At 42.6% G+C, this 25,831-nt stretch overlaps 2 protein-coding genes across 5 annotated transcripts in view; both read left to right on the top strand.

The window, feature by feature from the left end:
- The first annotated feature begins 6,541 nt into the window (after positions 1–6,541).
- On the top strand, positions 6,542–16,792 carry TOMM5 (translocase of outer mitochondrial membrane 5). 3 transcript variants are annotated; one of them, XR_006710291.1, is made up of 4 exons: positions 6,542–6,738; positions 10,825–11,117; positions 16,166–16,264; positions 16,378–16,792. XR_006710291.1 is itself a non-coding variant. In XM_045469094.1 (2 exons), the coding sequence occupies exons 1-2, from the start codon at positions 6,618–6,620 to the stop codon at positions 10,857–10,859; spliced, it is 156 nt and encodes a 51-aa protein (XP_045325050.1). In that variant the 5' UTR covers positions 6,542–6,617; the 3' UTR covers positions 10,860–11,180. The 3 variants fall into 3 exon arrangements, 1 of the variants encoding a protein (XP_045325050.1); XR_006710290.1 differs by lacking the exon at positions 16,166–16,264; XM_045469094.1 differs by lacking the exons at positions 16,166–16,264; positions 16,378–16,792 and having other exon boundaries at positions 10,825–11,180.
- Positions 16,793–23,375: 6,583 nt separating this feature from the next.
- The window catches only part of FBXO10 (F-box protein 10), a 54,982-nt gene continuing 52,526 nt past the window's right edge, over positions 23,376–25,831 (top strand). For both annotated transcript variants that reach the window (XM_045469092.1, XM_045469091.1), the window contains exon 1: positions 23,376–23,541. The gene's annotated coding sequence lies outside the window, so the exon portion shown is untranslated. The remainder of the gene's footprint in view (positions 23,542–25,831) is intronic.

Genomic DNA, 25,831 nt, shown 5'->3' with positions numbered 1-25,831 from the left:
TATCTGCAGATGGATGGAACTGCCCAGTGTGTGGTGAGCTCACTGCCACTGGTCATGTTCAAGTAGAAGCAGGGATGTTGGAGGTAGGGGCCAAGCGCCAGACAAGGACTTTGAGAGATCCTCTGGAACAGATAGTTAGGACACGTTTTCACTTAATAAGGCCTGGCCTTTATTCTCCCCAACTGAATTCTAAACATTACACGATGGGAAGATTGGCATGTTCCTTCATTTACGATGTGTACAATGCATAGCAATTCAACTGTAATATGCAATAACAAAAGGTATTGCTACCTTTAGGAAGTTCTCTGGGTTGTTTTTTTTTCTAAGATAAGAAAATATGCTTGTGGGTATCTATGCATTGGCTTTTATCAGGCAGGTCTGTCATCCTGAAAATGTTAGGGACAGGGTGTGGAGAATAGATACTGATAGCCTTACCTTTGTTTCCTGTGGAGGTTGGAAATAAAGAGCTCACTTTTGCTTTGTCAAAGGGCTCTTGACATGGATGAGAGCTCGTCTATCAGTGTAGAAGGTGCACCTATAATCATTAAATCAATAAATCCCCTTCTTTCACTGTATAAATATTAATCGAGCGCCTATAACACTACAGTCAAGAAAAAGGCACTTTTTATTGAAAAATAAGAAACTATACCAAGCGGTATAAACATAGTTCCACAGCATATACATGTGTTTTTGTGTAATGGGGGTGGAATGGGAGTGGTGACAAAATCAACTCTCTAATCTCTGCAGGGAGATGGCTGGCAATTATCATGTGCTCTAAATACTGTCAATGCTGGGGCGCCTGGGTGACTCAGTCGGTTAAGACTCCAACTTCGGTTCAGGTCATGATCTCAGGGTTCATGAGTTGGAGCCCCGCGTTGGGCTCTGTGCTGACAGCTCAGAGCTTGGAGCCTGCTTTGGCTTCTGTGTCCTCCTCTCTCTCTGCCCTTCCCCTGCTCGTACCCTGTCTCTCTCGCAAAAAAAAATAAACATTAAAAATTAAAAAAAATACTGTCAATGCAAACTAAGCTTTGTGTATGTTTTACTTTTCCTGCTACAAAATAATTAGAATTTATAGCACAAGGAAGCAAACCTCTTCTAAAAACAAACAAAATTTCCCATCCCCTGTTTGTAGTTCTCAAAGGTCTAGAGATGTTTGGAAGAATGTGTAAAGAATATTTAAAGATATAGGAAGATAGTCAATATAACTTAAAATGAAAAATGCAAGTTAAAATATCATATACTATATGGTCCATACATACATACATGGTGTATACACACACACACACACACACACACACACACACACACACACACAGAAAGAGAAAGAACTACAGGGGCGCCTGGGTGGCGCAGTCGGTTAAGCGTCCGACCTCAGCCAGGTCACGATCTCGCGGTCCGTGAGTTCGAGCCCCGCGTCAGGCTCTGGGCTGATGGCTCAGAGCCTGGAGCCTGTTTCCGATTCTGTGTCTCCCTCTCTCTCTGCCCCTCCCCCGTTCATGCTCTGTCTCTCTCTGTCCCAAAAATAAATAAACGTTGAAAAAAAAAGAAAGAACTACATATGTGTATAATAGAAATAGAAAGGCTGAAAGAATGATCATCAATGTGTCAGTAGCAGTTGTGGGATTATAGGGGACTGTTCTTTTCTTCCTTTTCCCTTAATTATGTATTTTCTAAATTTCATAAAAGTAAACAAGTAATTTTGTGGAAAAAAAGTTATTAAAAGCATAAAATGGGTTTCATATAATTGTATGGCTATAAATAAAGCAAGTAAATGTTAAGGTTCATTCTTTCATTTTGTCTATGATAAGATTATTTACATGATTTTTTTATTAAAAAAATTTTTTTTAATGTTTATTTATTTCTGAGACAGAGAGAGACAGAGCATGAGTGAGGGAGGGGCAGAGAGAGAGGGAGACACAGAATCAGAAGCAGGCTCCAGGCTCTGAGCTGTGAGCACAGAGCCCGATGCGGGGCTCGAACTCACAAACCATGAGATCACGACCTGAGCCAAAGTCGGTCTCTCAACCAACTGAGCCACCCAGGCGCCCCAATTATTTACCTGATTTTTATTTAGGCAAACAAAAGCACACTGTACAAAAACAGTGAAAAACAAATCACTAAATAAAAATATTATGTAGAATTTTGGGTAAGTTTCTTTGGGGGATAATTTCCTCTCAATGTAATATGCAACTGATTTTTTAATTTGAAAAGTTAGCAGATATGAAGTTCATTCGTTCATTCATTCATCCACTCAGGGGGTACTTTCTGAGTTTTTACTATGTATAAATACATGTCCTCGGGTGTTTGGAGGATTAAAGTGCATGTTCCTTGTACTTGAGGTGCTTACAGTCTACTTTGAAAGATCAAATACTCATGAATCATCCAGACAACAAAGCCCCCCAAATTACAACAGAGAATAGGGTATTATGGAAAGCCAATACCAGGGAGGTGAAGGTTATCAAAATTCTACTCATCTGTTAAAGTCCAAAAGTCCCTCTTCCTGAAGATGACTCTTGCTGGGCAGTACTTTCTAGAAGTAAGTTATCCCATCTGCTGGGTGAGGACTCCAGTTAACATCTATCACAGAGTAATCCTTTGCTTGTCCCAATCTTTGTTTCGTTCATGTCGGGTCCTAAGTGGACTTCAAAACAAAGTTTATTTTGGGAACACCAGCCTATGTTCATCTCCTGAAGGAATGAGGAAGGAGAGGTGTGCAGCTGGATAACAGAACAGTCCAGATTAACTACCGGTGATAGGGGTGGAAACATGGAAAGAAGGACTGCCATCAGCCTCTTGATGAAGAGCAGCAAGGCTTTATCCTGTCCCTCCCAAGCTAAAGTTGAACAACACCCCTTTCTTCCAGTCCTTACCTCTGAGGGGAAGATCATCAATGAGAATATCCACAAAGTATTAAAGCTGCAAGGTAATGGTGAAAAGTGCTGAACTGCGAGCCCAGAGACCTACCTCAGTTCCAACTAGCTCTACCTCTAACTAGGTTCCTTCTGGACCTCAGTATCCTTATCTGCCAGATGAAGGGGTTCAACTATTCAATTCCCAAGGCCTATAGCTCCCTATACATTAGAAACCACAAGGTTCCTGTGATTACATGTTGGAATTATTCCCCAATCATGAATCATCTGTCAATCTCTGATCTTATAAATATAAATTCCTCCCCAATGATGGAAATTAAAGCATTTAATTTTCTCATGGATAAATTGTGCCCACTGTATGTTTGTGTGCTGTAGTGTCTGGGAAGTTGAGGCAAAGGAAATAGCTCCTAAAGCCCTCCTGGGATCAAAATGGAAAACAAGACAGGGTATGACATCAGCTACCATTTCCTCTATGATCAGACTAACACAAATATCAATATTAAATTATGTGTGTATAGTTTTTATTTTTGCTTTTCATGGCAAAATCACAGGGAATCCTTCGCTTTTAGCCTTTAATGCAAGGTTATGAAGGAAGAACAGGAAAAGATGAACACATAATTTCAGCATTTTTGAGCTGCAAGTGATTTTAAAGATCAGTCCCAACCCCCTGATCATGGCAATGAGGAAGAAAATGAAGAGTCCAAGCTGTGCCACAGCTCACTCCAGTGTTAACTTTCTGAAGTACATTCTCTCAGTTCGCCTCACTTAAACGAACCACCACCTACATGCCACCCCCAAAAAACGAGGGGCACTAAAGAAAGACAAAGAAAGGAGCCTAACCTCTTTTAATGAGTTTCCTCCATTACAAGTTAGAAGAGCCAGGCAAGGGGAAGACAGACTTCATCAGGATGAACATTTCTTTTTGTTTTTTCTTAATATTTACCTATTTATTTTGAGAGACACAGAGAGAGTGAGAGTGGGGAGTGGCAGAGAGAAAGAGAGAGAGAGAGAGAGAGAGAGAGAGAGAGAGAGAATCCCAAGAAGGCTCCATACCCAGTGTGGAGTCCAACGCAGGGGCTCAGTCTCACAATGCTGGGACCTGAGCTGAAATCGAGAGTCAGACACTCGACTGACCGAATGAATCACCTGGCTGCCCCCAGGATGAACATTTCTGAAATAGTTCAGGAGCAGTTCGCCCTCCTAGATTGTATCCAGAACCAGTTCCTCACCTCAAGACCAACTGTTCCTTATTTCTATCCACTACCTTCCTGTCTCTCTACAGGTAGGCTGGCAAGCACAAAGCCTCTCTAAGAGAATTGTTAGGAGAATAATGTTGCCTTTTATCAGGTCAGCTAGTTGCCTCCACATCACCTGTCAGGTCAAGTGCTGCTTTATACAGCATTGGATGAATAAAATTCAAATGCTAAAAATTGGATCTTCGTACCAAGATACACGACTTTCTGCTAATTTCTTCCCTCTTTGGTTCCCTGTGAATCCAGGCAAGTTACTCAAAAGCATCTCAGTAAAGAAAAACTGGTAGTTCTATAGGAGGGCTGTTTTTCTAAACTCAGCATTAGGGATCTAAGTTACTGGCACACGTAAGAACTCATTCCTTGCCAACTCATTTTGCCTCACTATTCAGACGGATGAGATGTACCTTATTGTTACAGTCTCCCTACCCCAGAAAATACACACTGGCTGTTTTGACGTCTGACCACATTTGATAATATTTTGATATCCATATACTTCAGACCAGAATGCCCTAAATGACACAATTAGAATTCAAAATGCTTAGACTGTTAGAACTGAAAGGGACTCTCAAGAGCACTTAATCATATCTTCTCCCTTCTCTCTTCTTCTAAAGAAATGGAGTTGCAGTGAAAGAGAGACTTGTCCTTCGTCACATGGCTTGATAGTGTCAGTGCCAAATCTAGAGGCCATGTCTCCAGTCTTCCTGTTCAGGTTCTTTTCACAGCCCCTGCCGCTTTCCAGCATCAGTGCAGGCTTTCAACACTCTCAAAGTGTTGGATGGAAGCTATTTCTTGGGAGTCAGCCCCTCCCATTCCAGAGTTGCCTCTGCTATTCCACTGCATGAATTATAGATAGAAGGGGTTACTAAAGCCTGAATGCACAGATGAGTTCTCTTTCTTGCCCCAGTGTTTTATATTCTGTCAACCAGGAAGGTGGGCAGCAATGCTTTAGCGATCAGTTATCACAGTAAATTACTGTTCTAATTTATCCAAAATCCATTGTTGGTATGCAGTGGGCAATCTAGAAGGTACATTCTGGTTTTGAAATATGTGAGCAATTCAGTTATCTAATTTGTGTCTAAAAATGATATACGGCTAGTTGGCATGCAAAATTTGGGGCAGCGCTGTTTTGATGAATCTGTGGCAGGAAATCTGATTGCACTAAACCTCTACCTCCTGAGTCCAGTGATTCCCATCCAGGAAGGCACTAACCGTTAAAGACTAACAGAGGTGCAAGGGAAAGAGAATTCAACTTGGCATTATGATTACCTGCATTAGAACCCTGCCCCTGCCTATCACTAGCGGAATGACTTTAAGCAGTGCACTTAGTTTCTCAGCCTCCCTCTCCTCATTTGTAAAATGTTGAAGGGAGCTGAATTCGTTTTATACATACTATATTACTGTACCGATATTATAATTTGTAAGGATCACTTAAAACCAGAAATGAGAATACGGCAATAATATGGAGTTGAAAACTTTTATGCTTGGGTCCCACAAGTCTAAATATAAAACCCTACTGCAGGGGCACCTGGCTGGCTCTGTCAGTACAGCATGTGACTCTTGGTCTTAGGGTCCAGAGTTTAAGCCCCAGGTTGGACATAGAGCTCATTTTTAAAAATAAATGTGTAAATAATAAAATGGGGATGACAATAACATTTATTTAAAAAACCTACTGCATTGGGGTGCTTGGGTGGCTCAGTTGGTCAGGCGTCCGACTTCGGCCCAGGTCATGATCCCGTGCTTGGTGGGTTCCAGCCCCGCGTAGGGCTATGTGCTGACAGCTCGGAGCTCCGAGCCTGCTTCAGATTCTGTGTCTCTCTCCCTCTACCCCTTGCCTGCTTGCACTCTGTCTCCCCAAAATAAATAAATATTAAAAAAAAAAACCTACTGCATTTACTAGTTGTGTAATCTCAAGCAAGTGTCATCTTCATCTGTTTTAACTTACGAAAAATTTCAAACATACTCAAAATGGACTAAATTAAAACAATATGTTAATCACAAGCTTAAGCAATTTACAACGTTTTGCTAATACCGTTTCATTTTCCCTCTTCAACACTTTTTTCGCCCCTAAGGTATTTTAAAGTATTTGGGGGCAAGTTGTTTTTAAAGCTTTCTGTGCTTCAGTTTTCTCATCTAGGAAATGAAGGTTTTAATATCCAGTTCACGGCGTAGAACGGTAATTATTATTATTTATAGTGGTATCTACGTGCTTCGCCCCTCTGAGGCGTAAAAGCACTTTGCGCTGTGGCGCGCCCAGCTCAAGACGAAGGTGTAAACAGCCAGGGGGACCTCTCGCTAAGACTGCGACCGCCCCCTTCAGGCAGCCCCCTGCAGAACCTCGCGGTCCGAACGAGGATTGTCCCTCGCAGCCTCCCGTCGCCGCGCGCGAAAACGAAGGGGCGGGAACAGGAAATGGGATAGGACAGAGTTCCGGGTGCCGGGCAGCCGCTGAGAGAAGCAGAACGTGGTAGCTGGTAGTGGAAAGAGGAAAGCTGGCATGTTCCGAATCGAGGGCCTCGCGCCGAAGCTGGACCCCGAGGAGATGAAACGGAAGATGCGCGAGGATGTGATCTCCTCCATACGGAACTTTCTCATCTACGTGGCCCTGCTGCGAGTCAGTGAGTGTCCTTCCAGGCTGCGGCCGTGAGACTAGCGGGAAGCTCGCGGACACCACCCACCTAACTGTGGTCCTATAGTCCTTGGGGGCCCTTGAGTGGAGTGAGCTGGGCGGTCGCAGGGAGCGTGGGACTTGCGCGTCGAGAGTGGAGGGCGCATGCGTGGCTTAGGGTCTGCGGGTCGGGGTCCGGGTACAGAAGTGCACGCGGTGGTCCGGACTGCGAGGGTTATCGTCCAGCTTCGCCCTGCCTTAGGAGAGCTTGAATTGAAAGAGCCTCAAGGGATTATACCCCCCCCCCCCCCCCATTCCTTAGCTGCTCCCACGTTTTGTCGACAGAAACGGAGATCTAGAGCAGAGAAATGGCTGGCTCAAGGTCACTCAGCGATTCAGTGAATGATCTTGGTCTAGATCCAGAGCTCCTACTACCAGGTTTCCTCCCTTCAGTGCTGATCTCTGAAATACAAGAAGTTTTGCTTGTTAATACACAGGGTGAAATAAATAATTGCGGTGTTTTGTTTTGTTTTTTAAGGAATGAGAATAAAAGGATAGGAGTTTATAGCATTAATAATAATACCTGAAGGCTTATTTGAATTTATGTTTGGCAGAAACTTGTTTGACAGCGCCTTGAAGGAGGCCGGGCCAGAGATTCTGTATATCCCTTTTGCAAGTGAGAACTCACCCTTCAAAGGGGGTCTTAACGCAAAACATCAGCGTTAAAGTCACACTGAATGTTAGATCTGGGCTTTGTAGGTCACTTCTGTAGTTTTATTGATACGCATCTCAAAAGTTATTTGCTCACACACACATACCCCGTTCTCAGTTCAGTACTCTTCATTGCACCTTGCTGTGTATTGCTGGCAGGGATGAAGGCATTCCAAGGTCACCCTGTAGAAGGCTCACGTTGGGCCTAGGCCAGAGCTCCTGAAGCCTGGTAACCCTTTAGTGACTATGCTACTACTCTGCTTCCCCAGGAGAGGGAGCCCTGCTGAATAGAAACTCCCAAGTCGTCCTCCTTCAACAGCTTTTTGCAACTCCCAACTTAACTTTCTCCTCTTACCTTTTTTTTGTTGACTTAGCTGCCAGTAAAATACTTGCTTCTTTTCAGTCACCTTTGTATCTGATATGAATTGGTTTTCTTTTAAAACACTTACAGAATACTGTTCCACATTGCCACTTTTAAAATTGAGATGTACTTCATAATATATGGTTCACCCATTTAAAGTGTACAGTTCAACCTAAGTGTCTACCAATAAATGGATAAAGAAGATGTGTATATACAGTGGAATATTACTTAGCCATAAAAATGAAACCTTGCCATTTGCAACAACCATGGGTGGACCTATAGGTTATTATGCTAAGTGAAATCAGAGAAGGATGAATGCCATGATTCCACTTGTATGTGGAATCTTTGAAAACAAATGAACAGGGCACCTGGGCAGCTCAGTCAGTTAAGCATCTGACTTTGGCTCAGGTCATGGTCTCGCAGTTTCTGAGTTCAAACCCACATCAGGCTCTCTGCTGTCCACAGAGCCTGCTTTGAATCCTCTGTCCCCCTCTCTCTCTGCCCTTCCCCTGCTTGCGCTCACTCTCTCAAAAACAAATAAGCATTTAAAAAAACAAATGAACAAACAAAACAGAAACAGACTCATAAATAGACAAACTGGTGGTTGCCAGTGGGGAATAGGATGGGGAATAGACAAAACAGGGGGAGGGGATTAAAAGGTACAAACTTCCAGTTATAAAAGAAGTCACAGGGGTGCAATGTACAGCATAGAGAATAATACTATAATAATTTCTTGTGGTAACTAGAGTTATTGTGAATCACTTTGATGTACACCTGAAACTAATAGGGATACTGTATGTCAATTATACTTTAATTTAAAATAAAAGCAATTTAAAAAATAAAGTGTATATGGGGCGCCTGGGTGGCGCAGTCGGTTAAGCGTCCGACTTCAGCCAGGTCACGATCTCGCGGTCCGTGAGTTCGAGCCCCGCATCGGGCTCTGGGCTGATGGCTCAGAGCCTGGAGCCTGTTTCCGATTCTGTGTCTCCCTCTCTCTCTGCCCCTCCCCTGTTCATGCTCTGTCTCTCTCTGTCCCAAAAATAAATAAACGTTGAAAAAAAAAAAATAAAGTGTATAATGAATAGTTCTTAGCATGGTCAGAGTTTGCAATCATCACTACGATCCATTTTAGAACATTTTAACTCTAAAGTGAACTCCATGCCCATTAACTGTTCACTATTTTCCCCTTTCCCTTTCCCTTGGCAGCCACTAATCTACTTTCCATGTTTATGATTTGCCTATTCTGGACATTTCATACCAATGGAATTGTGGAATATGTGACTTTTTGTGTCTAGCTTATTTCATTTTCCCATGATGTTTTCAAAGTTCATCCATATTGTAGCGTGTATTAGTATTTCCTTCCTTTTTATTGCCAAATAACATTCCATTGTGTGGATATGCCACATTTTTATCCATTCACCTGATGGATGTTACAGTTTTGTCTGATAAGAATTAGTAGAGATACCTGGGAATATTGCCAACTTTGTCAGCCTCCAACAGATCTCAATATCTTCAGTTTAATATTAACAATATGTTTTATTACTTTCGTTATGGGTATTGAGAAGATACTTCTGGCAGCTCTTTTGGCCACACAGCCTCCTCCCCTTTTTTAAAAAATTTAATTTATTGTGGTAAAATTTATCATCTTAAATATTTTTAAGTGTGTAGTTTAGTGGTATTGAATACATGCATAATATTGTACAACCATCACCATCCATCTCTAGAACTCTTTATCTTGTAAAACTGAAGCTTTGTCTCTATGATTTTGACATCTCTTTAAGGATTTCATAAGTGGAATCATACAGTATTTGTCTTTTTGTAAATGGCTTATTTCACTTCACCTAGGGTCCCTAAGGTTCCTCCATGTCATAGCGTATGTCAGAATCTCTTTTTAAGACTGAGTAATATTCCGTCGTATACCATTTTTGCTTCTCCAGTCATCTGTTTTTGGATTTGGGTTGCTTCTACATTTTAGCTACTGTGAATAATGCTGCTCTAATACGGATCTACAGATTACTGTATTTTTTTAAATTTCCTAGGACCCACCATACTCTGATCCAAAGCAGTTGTACCATTTTCCATTCCCACAAACAGTGCACAAGGGTTCCAAGTTTTCCACATCCTTGCCGACAGTTTGACTGTAGCCATCCTAATAGGTGTGAGGTGGTAGGTCACTGTAGTTTTAATTTGCATTTTCCTAGTGACTAGTAATGTTAAACTTCTTTTCTTGTGCTTATTTTGGCCACAGTGCTTTTACACAGGACAATAATATCACTTCTTTAGCTCCCTATGACAGCATTTTTTTTTTTTTTTCTAGACATTTCTGTGTGTACCATCCTACCAGACCCTCACAAGCACTGAGGTAGGACTAGGGCACCTGGTTGGCTCAGTCGGTTAAGCATCTGGCTCTTGATTTCAGCTCAGGTTTCTGGCTCCGTGCTGGGCGTGGAGCCTCCTTAAGAGTCTCTCTCTGCTCCTACTCCATGTGTGCATACACATTCTCTCTCTCTCTCTGAACTGAAGTAGTTCACCTATATCATAGGTGATCTGGATTGCATAAGTGATATATAGCTAATCATTGGGAGAACCTAAATGTGTGTCTGGCTCTCCTCATTACCTAGTTAAGTGTTTTCTCCCACTTTCTGCCTTTTTTCAAATAGGTTTTAAAAGGTGGAAAATGCCAATTTGTTTCTTCAAGTGTTTTGTTCCTCTGATAGTTAAATTACCCAGAATAAAAAAATGTCCTTTGAAAGAGGATTGAATTTACTCTTTATGGCCCTATGAGGGAGAACTTCCTAGAGAAAAGATTTTATACAGTGTAAGAAAAACTTAGAATAGACAGAGCTTCATGACACTGGAAAGACAGGGGGTCTCTTACTGGGTTGTGCAGGCCATCGTAGGGAGTCACTTAAAAAATGTATTGAACTAAATCTAAATCTGTAAGATTTTCCCAGTCTTACAAATTCCATAATATAACTTATGGGCTAATAGATCTGAAATTCTGGATGTTTATTTTTCTTTCAGCACCTTTTATCCTAAAGAAACTGGATAGCATATGAAGATGAACATCACATGTGAATGCATGATAAGAGGAACCTGGTTACAACTTCTACTCCTATCTGCAAATGAATAGGCCCCGAAAGATGTAAGAGACTCTGAATGGACATAAAAATTCTACTCATTAAGAACAAGTTTGGCCTCTGGTAACTGACCTTCATAGCTAAAATTTAAAACTGCTTGAGAAGTAAAGACATTTTGTGATGGTACACCCATATGCTTGTGATGTTCAGCCTCTGTGAATGTTGATATAATTAATTGTAAGTAATGTTAAACTCCATTTTTTAGCAAGTATAAATTATAAGGGAATTATGTCTGCAATAGCACTGTCTTGTTAGTCATTTCTGTTTACCTTTTTACTTCTGTCTGGAGTATATTTGTTGAAGAGTTCCTTTTGATTAGTTATATTTTACAGAAGCCAGCACACAGCCACAACAATATTTAAGCCCAGGACCATTAGTCTATATTTTTAATTAAAATACCAACTAAGAAAAAAATTGGATTTTATTTCTCTTAACCTGCTTTTTGCTGCAGACCAACAATCACTGGTGAGACCTCTTTAATATTTATTACAAGCTACGTTAATTTGAGTTACTCTTGTTTTGGACTGGAGGATTTGCTAATGCTGATAGAGTGAAATTATTTTATTAAGCAGTCTTTGTGAAAGGCAACATTACTGCTTGATGCTGGGAATATATAGTTCCACCAAAGGAAAACATTGCTATAATTTAAGTCAAATAGTTCTCTAAGTTTGTTAGGGGAAGAGGACAGTCCTTAACTTTCTTTGTAGAGGCAACTTACATTCACCTCTTTTTAGGTAACTAAATTAGGTAGCTATATTGGTATATTTAGGTAACTATATTTACTTTTGTCTTTGAATAGCATGTTAGTATTGGTACTTTGTGATTTTTCTGTTGTAGACATTGCCTACTGACTTCTCTTTCCTATCCTTACCTCCAGCGCTCTTATCTCTTCTCATTTCTTCTTCTTTCCAATGTACTTATTTGTGTGCTTTCGTTTGAATTTCATGAGGGCTCTAAATGCCAGTTTTCTTTTTTTAATGTTTATTTTTCAGAGAGAGCGTGCACATGTGGGGGAAGGGCAGATAGAGAGGAAGACAGGATTCCAGGCAGGCTTTGTGTCATGAGCACGGAGCCTGACTCAGGGCTCAAACCTACTGACCCTGAGATGACCTTAGCCAAAACCAGGAAGGAGTTAGATGCTTAACTGACTGAGCCAGGCGCCCATGTTTGTTTTCCTTCCTGTACATCTTTCGGGTTTTCTGAGGCTTCATTTTCTATGAACTTAAAAACTGAATCAGCTAGACTCTTTGCCATATATCTACATTGTTCACAGTGTTCAGTTTCATCAATTGTGCTGTTTCGTCTTCCCGATTAAGTCTTTCCTGGAGCTTTCTGACCTGTCTCAGTCTGGACTACAGTCGCCTGTGCCTGGTGGATGGCTCTATTCTGGGATCTCCCTTTACCACAATCCTGGGAATTCCTTTTCCTTGTTTTCCACATTGGATCTTTTGTTTCTGTATCTTGTATCTTGTTTATCTCCTGTCCAGTATGCATTTGCTCACTGAGTCTCTGTATTGAGTACAGTACCTGTGCCCATAACTGCCTGGCATCCCACAATCCAAAGAACCCTCTATTTTACCCTTTTCAGAAAGTAAACTTCTGATTTGGGGAGGGAGCTAGGGAAAAGAGGCTGCTTAACTGTAAGTTGCAGAGAGCATTCTAAATACTGAAACCTTCAACCAGTTCTTACTTTAGTGCCTACCCCTTCATTCCTACTTCCAAAGGTCTATGAAGGCACCAGTTTCTGAACCTTTTAAGGATTCTGTGATGTGAATTGAGTTGTTTGTTTTGCTTTTCTACTGCTGACTCAGGATTCACTTTTCTTGGGTCTACCATGTTAATTACTACTTGTCCATCCGCTTTCCAACTTCTTTTTGATGTTATCTCCTCTTCTCTTTTTCCATTCATTTAGGTTCATGGCTTAAAACAAAAATCTTTGCTGTCATTAAATGGAATTTTGGGAGGGAATGGAAGTAGGTGCATGTGCTCAATCTACCATCTTTACCTGAACAGCATGTATTTCTACCCTGTGATGCTGTGTTTCATGTTAGTAATTTATGTCCATTCCTGACCTAAAGAGGTGCAGTATTTAGCACCATGGTCACAATCACTGACTCCAAAGACATGCAGACCTGATTTTGGGTCCTGATTCCAACAGTCAGGAGATGGATGCCTTTTAGCAAGTAAACCGCTATATCTCATTCTCTTTACCTGTAAGATTAGCATAGTAGGAACATTTGTCCACTTCAAAGTGTATAAGCGTAAGGTAAGAGAATGCAAGAGGAGCAGTTAGCACCATGCCTGACATTTGGTAAGTGCTATTTATTGTTAATGGTTAGTGTTTGGTATAAGGTGGTTAGAAGTGATTTGTGCTGGCATTCACTGCATTAGTAGGCTTCATTCATATTTTCAGATGCTGTGAAATAGCATGCTTATATTCTAATTGTATATAAACTTCAACAGTCAGTGTTATTGCCATTTTACAGATGGAGTTTGAGACTCTGGAAGATTTGATGGCTAATAAGTAGGTTTAGGGGCTTTTAATGGGTGTTGATTATACTCTAAGTGCTTTTCTTGGAATATGTTGATTGTTACCCTGAATTCCAGCATATGTTCAGGCTAGAATAAAGGAAAAGTGATGGTGCAGTTTTTTATGACTGACTTTTTAAAATTCAGGCCATAAACTCCCTGGTTTTGGGAGGGCAGACTAATACTTACAACAAACAGTTCAGAAATAGTAGAGCAGACAACAGTTGGCCATGTGTATATATTTGGCTTGAACGTATAATAAGAAATAGTAAAGAACCATAGCAGATTTGAGTTTTGTAAACTCTTAAAATGGAGCATAGAAAGAAATGCAGATAATTGAGAGAAAATGTTAATCCACAAACAAGTTTCATAAGGGATATGAACTGAGAATTTTGCTCCTAAATTAAGTTAGTGTTCTTCCTGGTACCAATAAGTTTTCTTTTTAAACTGTTTTATCAGTGCTCTTTGAAATTCTTCTGTGAAGTTAGCATTTCAGTTACGGTGTGTTCGTAGTTTATAGGTGGGCAAAATTGGGCCTAGATTTGGAAGGAAGAACAAGTGTAGGAATCTGAACTTTTTTCTTTTTACCCTCCTTTGCTTGAGCTAAGCATCTCTCTTTAGCTATGACATCAGGCACCAGAGAATGTTGTGGATAGTATAGAAAGGAAATGAGCTAGACATTTTACTTTATTTTGCTATCACTTGATGACTTGCTAAATTCTACATGTAGCTTCGGTCATCAAAGAAGCCACTAAAGCAGGAGTTGGCAGACTTTTTCTGTTAAAGGTCAAATGGTAAAAACTTCAGACTTTGTGAGCTCTGTGCTGTCGGCTCTTCTGTAGTAGTGTAAAACAGCCAGAGGCAGGGGCGCCTGGGTGGCTTGGTCGGTTAAGCGTCCGACTTCGGCTCAGGTCATGATCTCACCGTCCGTGAGTTCGAGCCCCGCGTCGGGCTCTGTGCTGACTGTTCAGAGCCTGGAGCCTGTTTCAGGTTCTGTGTCTCCCTCTCTCTCTGCCCCTCCCCTGTTCATGCTCTGTCTCTCTCTGTCTCAAAAATAAATAAACGTTAAAAAAAAAATTAAAAAAAAAAATCAGCCAGAGGCAATGTGTGCAGCACTGCGGCTGTGAGCCATCAGCAGCCAGCACTCAAAGGTGCTGGGGGAATGAGTACGTTGGTCCTAAAGTTGAGATCTAAGTCGTTCACCACAACATCCACCATAGTCCTCTTGAATCCTTACTCTCCCCATGTACTGTGCCATTTCTCTGTTCCCTTTCACAGTTAAACACCTCAGTAAAGTGCTCTATATTTTCATTTCCTTTCTCTGGTGATCTCCTGAACCCATTCCGGTTAGGCATGCATCCCCAGTGATCCTCTGAAACTGCTCTTGTCAAGGTTAACACTGACCTGTCTCACCCGATCTGCAGCACTCAACACTATTTCATTATTGTAACCACTTTGTGGACCTTCCATAATACGAATTTCCTGATTTTCCTTCTTGCCACCCTTTCTAATTCACTCATCCACTCTTTAAATGCTTTAGTAGGTTTCCCTTCATTTCTGACCTGAAACTTGCAATACCTCAGGCTTCAGTCCTCAGACCTCCTCTATTTACAGCATAGATACTGCTGACTCTCCTGCTTAAAATTCTCCAGTGGTTTTCCATGTCACTCAGTAAAAACCACAGTCCTTCTGGTTGCCCACAAGGTTCTATACAATCTGGTCCTCATTACATCTCTGATCTCATCTTTTATGACTCTTCCATCCTTCACTGCATTCCAGCTACACTGGTCTCCTTGCTTCCCCAAACTCACAAGCTGCTACCTCAGGGCCTTTGCACTGGCCATTTCCCCTGTCTGGAATGCCCTTCCCTTAGATTTTCAACTGCCTCACTCCCTTTCTCTCAGGTCTCTGCTTAAATGGCGTTTTTTTTTTTTTAGTGGGGCCTTTCCCAGCTCTTTTATAAGTTATAGGATTTTTCAACTTGTGAAAATCCAGCAAGTTGTACGCTTATTGACTTTTTTTCCATAGTTAAATTGTATTTCAAAAACATTTTTTTAACTACAACCTCTCCAGCACTCTATAACCCCCTTCTTTATTTTCCTTAATGGCATTTAAGATATTTTTCCTTATTTATGTTGTTAATTGTCTCTGTCCATTAAGTATGTGCTTGATGAGAGTAGGGATTTCATCTATTACGTTCACTGTAGTATCTTAGTATCTAGAAGACTGCCTGGTACCTCACAGGCACTCATTATTCATTGAATAATAGAGTGGAGAAGTTTTTAACTAGTCACTGGAAGTGTGAGAGTAAGCTAACTAGAAAAGGCCAAAAGGCTAAGCTTGTCAGATGAAATTGGTACCCCAGTTAAGATCCTGGATTACGAATTTGCAGTGCCTGGCTGTAGGCTTTTTCTCCAGCACTGCTCTGCTGTCCAGAGGCAGGCTCGGAGAAGGTGGAGAGTTGGATTCACCTGGGGCTGGGGCTTGTCACATGGCTGAGGTGAAATGACAGGGTCGGGAGTGATTGAAATAATGCACAAGGCATCTAAGCTGGGTAAGAAGGGAAAGGCAGGAAGTAGCTGGTGGACAGGAAGAACATAGAGGGGTCAGTCCTGCCGAGGGCAACTGTAGAAGTGAACACAGTGGAGCAGTAGCCCTGAACACCTCTTTGTATGCCCAAAATAGCCTTCCTTCAGTTTCCATGGAGATAAAAGTTCCTGTTCTGCAAAATAGGCTTCATTCGTTTTGTCTCTGAAGAGAGAAATATCATCAATGTGCTGTTAGCACAAGAGATGGTATGTTAAGAGTTTGTTGGTTTCACAGCTAAGTATGTATGGTGTGGTCTGATAAGGACCACATTTGACCTACTCCCACAACTTATTCTCCCCCAATTTGTACGTTCATTTAGGAGGAAAGAAAATCACTAATTGAAAATATGTTCATGATACCAAGAGACTGAAGACTAATTTTTATGGGACAGTGCGGAAACATCATGGAGACTACTGCTGGATGTTATACAGCAATGGGAGTTTATAAGATGCTTTTCTTCCCAAAATTCAGATTGCATTGCCTCTGATTATTTGAACTGATGACAGAGAAGCAATATATAGATCATTTAAAATAACAAATACTACAAAAAAGTTTTTAGAAATGTGATAGAAAAGAACTAAAACAAGGAAATATAGGAAATGGTGAAATGAATTGCTCATCTTAATATCATTAGTAAAAACTCAGCTTTTATTTGATTTTAGTGTACTTTTGAGTAAAATTTAATAGGCTTACTATTGAATCTTTATGTCAACTAAAGTTTTATAAATGCTCAATTTTCATAACTGTTGTTTTCATTGGTCTCAAGCAAATGAAACAAAAGATAAAATATCCTTAATAAAATATTACTAGCTTAGTGAAACAATGATTTCTGGTAAAGGGTTGAAGGGAAAGGCATTTAGTTTAACATCTACTTTTCCCATTTGAAGCTAACCTTCACTTTTGCTAGCAAGCACTGTAGTAAACTTTGCCCTAGATAATACAGACTCAAAATATCATTTATTTCCTTCTTCCTGATCCATGTCTAAAAATGGTAAAATAGTATATTTCATATATGTATGTATATATACATATAAAATGTTTATTTTTGAGAGCTAGAGACAGTGTACAAGCGGGGAAGGGGCAGAGAGAGAGGGAGACACAGAATCTGAAGAAGGCTCCAGGCTCTGAGCTGTCAGCACAGCCTGACGTGGGGCTCGAACCCACAACTGTGAGATCATGACCTGAGCCGAAGTCAGTCACCCAACCAACTGAGCCACCCAGGAGCCCCAATACTTGTTTCTTGGTAGAAAAGGATAAATGTGTCTTCGTGTTTATGGGGAACTGATGTTCTGTTCACGTAACAATTTTAAGGAGTAAATGGGCCCTGCGTGTCAGATACCTGGGAATCAAAGAATGCATACTAAGAATGGTTGGAAGGATTTTCATACACAGGTACCTCTTGGTGATGGGCCCCTGCCACAGGAGAGGTTCAAGTACAGTGGAAAAGAACACTGGTAATGAGTGTGTTATATAAGGCAGTGTCAGGCATTGTGTGCACAGGTGCTTTCCAAAACAGGCTACACACCAAATCACATGGGAAGCTTTTAAACAAAAAAATCTACTGAATCAGAATTACTATGGATGGAGTCAGAAATCACTTTTTTAAAAAGCATCCAGGTGATTTAATTGGTCCAGGATCTGCTTTGGGTAGCAGTGAGTGAGCTTACCTTAAGGCCTCTTCCAATTCTGAGATTCTGGACTGGTTTAGGAATAAGAGTCAAAACTAAAACTGAAAGCAATTTTAGGTTGCATTTGTAAAATTACAACATTAAGGTCTCCAGATCTGACGAATACTTCAAGAGCAGCCAACTTGCCAGAGTAGAGAGCCCTGGAGGTATCCAGAAATCATGGTACAAGAGAAATGATTGAAAGAATTAGAAGTATTTAGCCTTGAGAAAACCTACAATGGGAGTCTGAGTGCTGTTCTTAAAAGCTAAAAGCGGGGCGCCTGGGTGGCGCAGTCGGTTAGGCGTCCGACTTCAGCCAGGTCATGATCTCGTGGTCCGTGAGTTCGAGCCCCGCATCAGGCTCTGGGCTGATGGCTCGGAGCCTGGAGCCTGTTTCCGATTCTGTGTCTCCCTCTCTCTCTGCCCCTCCCCCGTTCATGCTCTGTCTCTCTCTGTCCCAAAAATGAATAAACGTTGAAAAAAAAAAAATTAAAAAAAAAAAAAAAAAAAAAGCTAAAAGCATATTGTCAAGGAACTATCCCAGCAGATTAGGATAAAGGTTTGGAAGCTAAGAAAGATTTCCTTCTTGAACTCAACTGCTGTGACCAAGGTGGGGTGGGTTGCAGACAGGGCTCTTTAATGGAAATGAGTAAGAATCTGAACATGGATACTGTATAGTAGGGATTGCCACTATGGGACAAAGTTTTCTCTCGTCTTTTTCTGTTACTGAAAGACTCTTTGTTTTTAAAAAAAATTTTTTTTTAAACGTTTATTTATTTTTGAGACAGAGAGAGACAGAACATGAACGGGGGAGGGGCAGAGAGAGAGGGAGACACAGAATCGGAAACAGGCTCCAGGCTCTGAGCCATCAGCCCAGAGCCTGACGCGGGGCTCGAACTCACGGACTGCGAGATCATGACCTGAGCCGAAGTCGGACGCTCAACCAACTGAGCCAGCCAGGTGCCCCAAAAGACTCTTTGAATACAAGTGCTATCTCACATATTTTTCTGTCCCACATAATATCTTTACAAAGTATGGGCTGAATAAATGACTACTGAATTGAAGGTGGAAAAATTAGTGACTTTTCAGACAATCCCCGCTGTCCAGGCCTCAGAGAAATATTCCCATTTTGGTTGGTGGAGGTTCACATTCACAGGTATTTATTCAGTAACTACAGAGTAGCAGGCACTGGTAGCTGAAGGATACAGAAAGGAATTCAGTCATGGTACCTATCCTTAAGAGGCTTATATTCTAGCAGAGGAGGCAAACATTACCTAATTCATCAATAGTTACACATCCTATTATATAAGCTGCTGTGGGGGGGGGGGGGAGTGCAGGCAGCTGTGAGAACTTGAAATAGGGGAGTCCTGACCCATTGGGTTGGGGAGGGCTCCCTGAGGAAGCCTTACATGAAGATTGGATCAATAGCAATTGGCCAGATAAAAGAATGAGGAGCCTTGGAAAAAGTGTTAAAGCATGTGTGTTTAAAGAAAAAGGCCAGTGTGACTGAAGAGTGGGGGGCACAGAAGAACAAGAAAACCTTCAGTTCTTTCAGAAACTCCTGTTTATTGTTTTCTCGAAAGAGATCCCATCCTGACATCTGCTGGCTACTGTATATACTGCAGTTCCAAATTACACAAGAACAATGCTCAGTAACCTGTTTTCTTGGCTCCAGTAGGAAATTAGAAATAAAGCACCAGGTCTTTTCCCTGCCCTGTCTTATGGACTTCACGCAGGGCCAGACGTGTGCTGTATTACAGGTATGCTTATGTGGTGCCACTTGCCTACGCTTATACAAGTTCACAAAAACGTAGAAATCGCATTTTGAAAAGTTGATTTGTTACTGAGATGTAAAAACATTACAGAACCACTTACTTTGCCTTTTATTTTTTTTTGTTTTATTTTTTTTCAACGTTTATTTATTTTTGGGACAGAGAGACAGAGCATGAATGGGGGAGGGGCAGAGAGAGAGAGGGAGACACAGAATCGGAAACAGGCTCCAGGCTCTGAGCCATCAGCCCAGAGCCTGACGCGGGGCTCGAACTCACGGACCACGAGATCATGACCTGGCTGAAGTCGGACGCTTAACCGACTGCGCCACCCAGGCGCCCCTTACTTTGCCTTTTAAACACAGTATCGGAAGTGTTGCATGAAACGCTCTTAAACGGTTTCCGTCACAAATAAAACACAGCTGACTTTAATCCAGTAAGCATTCTACTGAGGCTAAAGATGTGCTTTAAGCACACCTGATAATTTTCCTCTTTTTCTCAGCCATATTAGTCATAGTACCTTCATTTTCCACTTCTGTCTATAAAGGACAAAATTGCAAAACAAACAAACAAACAAACATTACCTAAGCAGCTGTACTGACTGATATGGCTACATTTCACACTGTTGTACTGGCAATTGCCTCACCATGCAGTCGTTTGAAATATTCGTTAATCAACTGGCACTAAAAGGATAAATGGTGAACCGAGTGATTTCGAGGCACCAATATGTAGTGTAAAAAATGCATTGTTGGAGGTAGAGGTCTATTGGTTTGGAAAGAACACTAGAATTAGTTAAAAGTCCTCAGTTATAGCTTCAGTTCTGCTCTTAATTATGTGACTATATGAGTCATATTTTTTTTTACTTGAAACACCCAAATCCAGTTTGGGTAGATTTAAAGAGAAAAGTAATTCATTGAAAGGATTATAGGTAATTTAGCAACACCAGGAGGCCTGGAAAACCAGGCTTGGAGACTAGGCAACTGGAACATCACTCCTTGTTACTTGGTCACCGCGTACAACCCAGTGCAGTGAAGAGATCTCTGCTGAGGATTAGATGCCACCACTTGCCAAAGCCACAGACCCAGAGCCCTGCACTATCCTGACAGCCAGTGTTCTGAGAACTTCATCTTGCTGTTTGCCATGGCCACCAAAGAATTATGCCAAGTCTCCACTTTGTTGTCTCTGGCTTCCAACTGATGGTCCAGGAATATCTAATTTGTAGTGTCCTGGTCCCGTGGAGAAGCAGAGGAAGTAACTGGATTTTTGGCTTTTACAGTGAAAGATCTCAAAGATGAGGAATTCCCAAATGTAGGGAGTTCAGATAACTGGGCAGCCAATGGGATGACACGTCTATTATGTGGACCCTGAACAAATCACAGTCAGCCTCACTTTCTATAAAGCAGGGTAAATAAAGTTCACATGGCTGAAGAGATCGTGCATGTTTACTTACTCATTTTGCAATGAATACCAACTGTGCTAGTTGAGCAAAGATGAGCAAGTCCTCTCTAGTCTAAGAGGAGAGAAGTCAGTAGACAGCAAGTGCTAGAATAGAGGCATACATGAACGAGGTGTGGTCAGAAAGGAGAACTCAGTTGCAGTTTGCAAATGTTCTTATATTTAAGTACCTAAAGTTACATTTTCCGTGGAGCAACTGAGGCTTGCATCATTATTGGGAAAGGCAGACGGCACACTCTTGTAGGGAGTTGCTGTTGCACTCTTTTGAAGGGCTTAGCTGTTCTATAGAAACACCAAAACAATGTTGGCTGGCACAAATCCAGAAAGTCAGACTTTTGATTGCTTATTGACACATATCTAGACTGCCAGTTTCATACAATGGGACACTTTTCAAAGGATTAAACATGTCACACCTTTGTCAGTCATCAATTAGATAAATCATCAAGCTCATTGTATTGTGAACCACCCCTATTCTGATCTGACCTAAATCAGAGTGGTCTTTCTACTATATCTGGCTACTGTGTGTACAGCTTTGTGTCTTTGCTCAAAAGAAATTGTTGGCTTTGGGCTAAGGCTGTTTTTTGTTTTGTTTTGTTTCAATTTGTAAAAGAAAGCAGCTGCATGGTAACTTGGGCCTCATCCAGAATCTGTAATACCAAATTCATCATGTGGTAGTAACAGATGGAATACATTTTTTATAGACTACATTCTATAGAACCAGGGACTAAAAGAGGTCAATGGGACCACAGGGGTCAGCTATTACCTCAATCCGGTGCGATAATTTCTTTTTCACAGTATTCTCAAGTTAGATTTCTGTAGCTGACATTCTCTTTTAAAATGCAGAGGTCAAGGGGCGCCTGGGTGGCTCATTGGTTGAGCGTCCGACTTCGGCTCAGGTCATGATCTCACAGTTCATGAGTTAGAGCCCGCGTCGGGCTCTGTGCTGACAGCTCCGAGCCTGGAGCCTGCTTCAGATTCTGTGTCTTCCTCTCTCTCTGCCCCTTCCCCGCTCATACTCGGTCTCTCTCTCTCAAAAATGAATAAACGTTAAAAAAAAATTTTTTTTAATAAAATTCAGAGGTCTATATCCAACTGCCTTTTTGATCACTTCATTTGGTGACACGGCATCTTAAATTTAACAGGTCCAAAATTGATTTCTTAATCTCCCCCCACCTGTAAATATGTTCCCCTTACAGTAGTTAGCCATTTCAATAAATAGCACCTCCATGGGCCCCAGTCAGTGGATTAAGCTAGACTAGGAATCCCCTTAATGACCCCACATCAAACCGGTTTGATTACCTAAAACAAACAAACAAACAAACAAAAACCATCAAATCTATTCCTCTTTGTCTTCACTATCATTACTGCAGTCCAAGTCCTAACCAAGCTCCCTGCTTTCACTCTTACTTTTGTCTATTATCCACATAGTAGCCAGCATCCTATTTTAAAAAGATACCAAACCACCCACACCCTCCACCACTTCAGTGGCTTCCTTTTACATAAAATTTTAAAATCCTTTATCATGGCCTACTAAGTGATGCATGATCTGGCACCAACCTACCTAAGTTCACTTACACTGTTTTCTTTTAACACAATAAGCTTCAGATGAACCGGACATCTTACATTTACCCAAAGAGCAGTCCTCTCCTCTGCCCCCCGCACCCCACCCAAAAGCCTTCCTTGAGGTTTTCCTTGCCTCTCATCGATCTGGCTATCTCCTTACCTTCCTCTGAGAAGTCTTCCCTGACCACCCTCCCTTGCCCCATAATTTAAAATCAGGGTTCCTTCGGTGAACTATAATTTTAAATACATGTTTATTTAAATGGTATGTGATTGTCTACCTTACCGCTCAAGAATTTAGCTTCAGGAGGAGAGGAGCCATATCAGGTTCGTTCATTTCTGTGCCCATGATAATGCCAGCAGCAACAACACCTATGCAACATTTATTATGTGCCAGGCATGTGTTAAACGCTATGCATATAAGAATTTAATACATACTCCCAATATATCGCCTGGCCCATAGCCAGTGGTTAGTTTGTTGAATGGATGAACTCCGCTCCTGCGTGCACACCGAGTTGTTCACCACCTCCTGGAACAGCCAATTATCTTGACAGATAATTCTGATGATTGGAAGAATCTTTATATTGACCCCAGCATACCTCCCTGCAGTTTCCTCCCACTGATTCTATTTCTGCCCCTCTGGGGCCACGCAGTACAAGCCATAATCGTCCTTCCACAAGCTCGACTTGGTAGCATCCAAGGACCCACCCGCCCCCGGAGTCTCCCTCCCGCTCCCCTCCCTGCAGAGACTCCAGGCTCCTTGCCCGCTGCGGTGGTCGGGGAGCCCAGCTCCGGCCGCCAGCCCGCCCGGCTCCCGGCATCCCCCGCCTCGCGCGTCACGTGACGGCGCCCGCCCGCACGAGCCCCGCAGCTGTCCGCCTCCGGGCGGGGCTCTCGCGCCGCGTCCGCCCGCCCCTGGCCGAGCGCCGCAGTCCTCACGGCTCGGCTGCGGCTCGGCTCCGGCTCTGGCTCCGGCTCGGCTCCCGCGGCCCGCACTGCTGTGGGCGAGCGCTCCGGGGAGCTCCCGGCAAGGTAAGAGAAGGCCGGCTCGCGGAGGCTGAGGGCGAAGTTATTCCGCGCGCGTCCCCGGGATGCCCGGGGCCCGGAGCAGGGGGCGGCCCGGGAGCCTGGCGGCGCCGCTCGGTCCTGGCAGAAGCTGAGCCCCTGGCCCTGGCGGGACCGGGAGAGGGTGCCCTCAGGCCGCCCGCGGCCCCGCGCTCTGCTGGCACCTAGAGGCTCAGCCGCGCCTAGTGCTTCGTTTTCCCCTCCTGTAAAACGACCCGGCTGGAAAGGTGGATCTCCTCGGTTGCCTTCAGCCTTGAGGTTTTGCGAGTGTGTACGCGAAGTCCAAGAGGAAGAAGCCGACTCCTGGGGTGGGAAGAGCCCCCCTCCCAGGAATGCTGGGGCACTGGTCTGGGACCGGGCAGCTACTATTAAGTGTCCCCTGTGTTTTGTGCAAATCGCAAGCCTCTCGGAGAGTCTGTTTCTCCATCTTTAAAGTAAAGGTGGTAACACCTGCTTTGCCTCCCTCATAGGACTACGGCGGAGCACGGGTGGGAAAGCCATGGGAGGAGCCGGAACTCTGGAGTAAGTTAGACGTGGGTTCAAGTCCTAGTTCTACCAGTTACCAGCTGTTGACCTTGAGCCAGACAGACCCCCTCATCTGTTAAAAGACGATAATAATAATACTTAGCTCATGAGGTTGCTGTGAGGTTCAGTATAAAGAGCTTAGCACAGTGTCCGGCACAGAAATGTTCAATGGATAGTCCTTTTCATATAAATATTATTCAATTAATTTAGTAAGCTAGAGAGTGCTTCGCGTGAGAGGTGTTTAGAATAATCGCACTTCAGTTTCCCAATAGTTAGTCCTAAAAAGAGTGCTGCTTTGGTTTCCTAAGAAAGAGGCCAAGTGGGATCCTTTCCCTGTTTCTCTTTCTGGGCCCCCTTTGCCTTCTCATTTACCACTGGCATGTGAACCTGTTGTTCCTACCAAATGAGTCAGGCAGGATGGGAACATTAATGTACTGGAGCAGATGGGTATCAGATTCCCTCTGAGGGGAAAGAAAAGTGCCAGGCATGTGCTGCCACCAAAAAAAGCACAGTACAGTGATTGACTGTTAGAGTAGGAAGATGCCTGGGAAACTGTCTAATCCAGCTGTCTCCTCTTGCACATGGAGAAACTGGACCCAGAATGAGGACAGGACTTCAGGCCTCAGCACCCAACAGGTTGTTGGCACTAGGTGGTAGAAAGAACACACACTGTTAACCAGATGCTGTGCTTCCCCTTAGTCCTAACCTGATTCTTCATTATTCAGCAGGTATTTATGGAGCACCTACTGTGTGCTTGTATACCTACTAGGAGCTAGAGATGAAATATGTTTCTCTCCCTTTGCTTATTCTCAATACATTTTATGATAACAATAAGTTCTGTCTCCCAGCGAGCTTTTGCCTTAGCAGCTGGCCCCAAGAGACAGAAGCACATAGAGAGGTCTGAATTATTTCATGATCTGTCAAGGCAGTCCCTGAGCCTTTCTTGAAGCCTCTGGAAACTGAAGAAAATGCTGCTTTGTCAGGGCTTTTAGGAAAGGATTTCCTTCTGGCCTGGAGCACTTGGATTTCTTTGTCTTTCTGGTTTCAGGCCTCTTATTGTGTATTATTTCTGAAAAGAGCCACCCTCGCCACAGTGCCTTCGTTTTGGTTTCCATGGTTATCAGAAGAATTGTTTTTATGATAGCACAAGTAGCTGTTAAGTAAAATGTGGTCAAGCAGTCCCCAGTTCGCTGTGGGTGTCTGTACTCTGGTGGTGGCCCTCAATTTTTTTTTCAGTTGCAGTGCGTTCATACTATTCCTTCCTCCTTTATTCTTTCCTTTAACAAATATGTATTGGTTCCAGGCCCAAGAAGAGTGGGAATAAGCAGAAACAGATAAAAACGAAGATAGACCCTGGTTTGGGGAACTCGGAATCTTTGGGGGAATAATCTGTGGATATTCCCACATGCAAGAGGCAGGCAGATCTGTGGGGGCTCTGATAAAGGTGTGGATTAGAAGCCAGCAAGACCTCTCAGGTGAGAGGGAGTGTCCTGGGCAACCAAGAAGACATCACATAGTAATGATGCTCTTCAAGGAAGATGTAAAAGAAACCAGTTCCTTTTATGTGCCTCAGCCACATGGTAATAATACAGGGTACAAGAAGCCCTTGTTCTTTCCATTTGTCTTAGTGAATGAACCCTCTCTTAAGTCACCTGTCATGGGCCCTGTTTGAAATGCCTGCTAATTTCTCTCATTTCCCTCTTTGTGTTAGCTTAGTGAGTGACATATTAGT

Source organism: Leopardus geoffroyi, chromosome D4 (assembly GCF_018350155.1).
Source record: "Leopardus geoffroyi isolate Oge1 chromosome D4, O.geoffroyi_Oge1_pat1.0, whole genome shotgun sequence".
NCBI lineage: Eukaryota > Metazoa > Chordata > Mammalia > Carnivora > Felidae > Leopardus > Leopardus geoffroyi.
The sequence above is the reverse complement of the archived record's forward strand: the minus strand, read 5'-3'. Positions and strand labels throughout refer to the sequence as shown.

Bases quoted from the DNA above. Each gene is read 5' to 3' on its own strand.
- TOMM5 (XM_045469094.1), top strand. From the start codon at position 6,618: ATGTTCCGAATCGAGGGCCTCGCGCCGAAGCTGGACCCCGAGGAGATG. The intron at 6,739-10,824 runs GTGAGTGTCCTT...TTTTTCTTTCAG, and splicing joins CGTGGCCCTGCTGCGAGTCA to CACCTTTTATCCTAAAGAAA.